The sequence below is a fragment of the Diospyros lotus genome, chromosome 2, assembly GCF_014633365.1.
Source record: "Diospyros lotus cultivar Yz01 chromosome 2, ASM1463336v1, whole genome shotgun sequence".
NCBI lineage: Eukaryota > Viridiplantae > Streptophyta > Magnoliopsida > Ericales > Ebenaceae > Diospyros > Diospyros lotus.
This window is the reverse complement of record NC_068339.1, coordinates 2,061,553-2,064,182: the sequence shown is the minus strand read 5'-3', so window position 1 is coordinate 2,064,182 and position 2,630 is coordinate 2,061,553. Positions and strand designations below refer to the sequence as shown.

The window sequence follows — 2,630 nt, the reverse complement described above, 5'->3', positions numbered from 1 at the left end:
AAAATTCTATCAAACAGTTTTTCAATTCCATGGAATTCGAATTCCATTTTAGTTTAAAAAGTGAATATTTTTCTTGAAATCAAGGAATTGGAATTTCTAGGGGTTGGGGTGAGAATTGGAATTCCATGGAATTGGAATTTCACTCTCATTTTCCAACTCTATCAAACGCACCATAAATTCTTTTACGAATTAATCGATCCAAAGTCCATCTCTAAACCGAGTTTATTGATGTTTAATGTCAATAATTAATCATGCGTAGTGGGATGATATGGTGCATTAATTTAGCTTCACAATATTCCAGTGAAAATTATTTTTTAGTTTGTTATGTCCTTCATAAATGCAAGCAATAATGACAGGGGTAGGAGAGGTGAAAGTCAACTTTCTTAACATATGGAGCATAGATGTCATATACATGATATTATAGGGGCAAAGGGGAAATTAACTCTTTTTAAGAGGAGCATCATGGATTAAAGAAATAAAATAAATTGTGAGGCTGAAGGGCTCTATATAAGCGAGCCTGTGATTGAAATGAAAGAGAAGGCAAAACCCATCGAGGAAGAGTTTGTGGTGGGCATCAAAGGTAGCTTCTCTTTGTTATTTTGATAATTCATATACATTCACATATCATATACATTTGCAGGAATTTACAATAAGAGTTTAAGAGTCGAGACATGGCATACAATGTGTTTGGCAACCCCATTACTAACACAACATTGAGAGGGTTACCTGAGTACTGCGAAAAACAAACTATAACACGTACGGATAAAGCACACGTAGCCCTTAACGGGAAGAAAGAAGGAGTCAAGTATGAAAACGCTCGTCAACACGTGCAGAAGTTAAAAGAGGAATGGGGAGTGGGAGTGTCTACTCTGTGCCTAATTTATAACGCAACCGGGGGGCCTGTGTACTACGTGACTAGCCACAACTACTTAGGTCATATCGGACCAGCTCCGTACCCTCAAATGATTGCGAATGGCCAGTGGGCTGCATTTTTCCATGTCAAGACAACTGGGGAGCTGAGCGGCTCCACCGCCGCCGTGGTTTATCGCGGCAAAAATGAAGCTGGGCAAGAATGCGATTGGATGCTGGGTTGGTCCAACCCATACGACACAAACAAGTGGAAGAACATGGCAAGTTTATAGCAGATGTTCCAATTGCATATATATGAACTCAATGCCGCGACGTACCCAACTGCATGTAACTGAAAAATAATTGTTGTATAAATGTATGCAGGTTTATACTGAGATCAAGGAAGCGAACCACTTTGAAGATGGCAGCCTTTGGGGTTCAATTGCAGATAAGATGTACCAGTGTGGTATGTTTGAATCAGGCAATTGGAATGGATGCGTATCCTATGTGTCAACTGAGAGCAACACATCCCCTGTATTTGAGGCGACAATGACCGTAAAAAAAGCCTAACTTTCCTCCGCTTGCATTTCGTCGAGCAGCTGGTGGGCAATGATGTCCGGCATGATGGTGTCTCTTCCTATCTATTTTCATATTTATCGTGTTCTAATTTTTGTCTTTTAATTTGGAAGCCTTTTTAAAGGTTGTAATAAAATTCTTAATTAATAATATTACTGTGATGATATTATTTAAATTTAATTAATTAAATATGAATAATTGTGGCATCATTTCCAATTAAAAACATGACAATATGTCTATGCTGCATATCTCATACCGAATATAAAAATAAAATGTTAAAACATCATCTAATAGTATCCCTAAAATAAACACTCAAAAATATAAATCCAACAAAAATAATAAAAATTTAGTTAGGAGTGAACAAAATTTTAGTTTAATCGAAATAACCAAATTGAAATTGTTGGTTTGTTTAGGTTCAAGTTCAAAGTCGGTTTGGTTTGATTTTCAAGTTTGACAATTTTAGTTATTTAAATTTATTTTTTGTTTAGAAAAATTTGAAATAATCAAACCAATTTAAATGTTATTTTTATAGGGGCTTAAAAATGGCAACGGATACGATACGAAATAAGAACAAGGAAACGTTATTTTTTTTAAAAAAAAGTTAAAAATGTAAAAAAATATGTAAATAAAAAAATATAGGGGATTTTTTATAAACATAATTTTTAATTTTTAATATAAAAAATATAAAAATAGTTATTTAGTCTAAAAATAAACATAAATTTCATAATATATTCAAACAAATTTTTGAAATAAATTCTAAAAAAATTAAAAATTTTAACTTAGAGATGAAAATTTTTTACTTCTATTTGTTGATGGAAATACGTTTTTAATATTTTTCTATATTACAAAACGGCCATGAAAAATTTTTAAAATCGTAAAAGTAATCTATAAATGTTTTTTGATATTTCGAAAATAAAAACATTTCAAAAACGCCAAAACGATGTGACCAAAAAGTTTGTGTGCATCATAGCATATTATTATATTTAAAGCAATGCAAGTTGTATTTATTGCCGTATTTGTACTAATAAATACATCTTTAAATACTGCAAAATACAAGAGTGAATATTAAGTACTACAGCAGGATGTTTTACTATATTTATATCAATAATATAACGATATATACTATTGTATTACTATAACTACAACATGCATACAGATTTATTAGGAACTGAAATAAACTAGTTCGTTCTGATATGATCCCACAC

At 32.1% G+C, this 2,630-nt stretch overlaps 1 protein-coding gene across 1 annotated transcript; it reads left to right on the top strand.

Moving 5' to 3' along the window:
- Positions 1–645: 645 nt before the first annotated feature.
- Positions 646–1,650, top strand: LOC127795733 (23 kDa jasmonate-induced protein-like). Its single transcript, XM_052327599.1, has 2 exons — positions 646–1,130; positions 1,234–1,650. The coding sequence occupies exons 1-2, from the start codon at positions 672–674 to the stop codon at positions 1,417–1,419; spliced, it is 645 nt and encodes a 214-aa protein (XP_052183559.1). The 5' UTR covers positions 646–671; the 3' UTR covers positions 1,420–1,650.
- Positions 1,651–2,630: the final 980 nt, after the last annotated feature.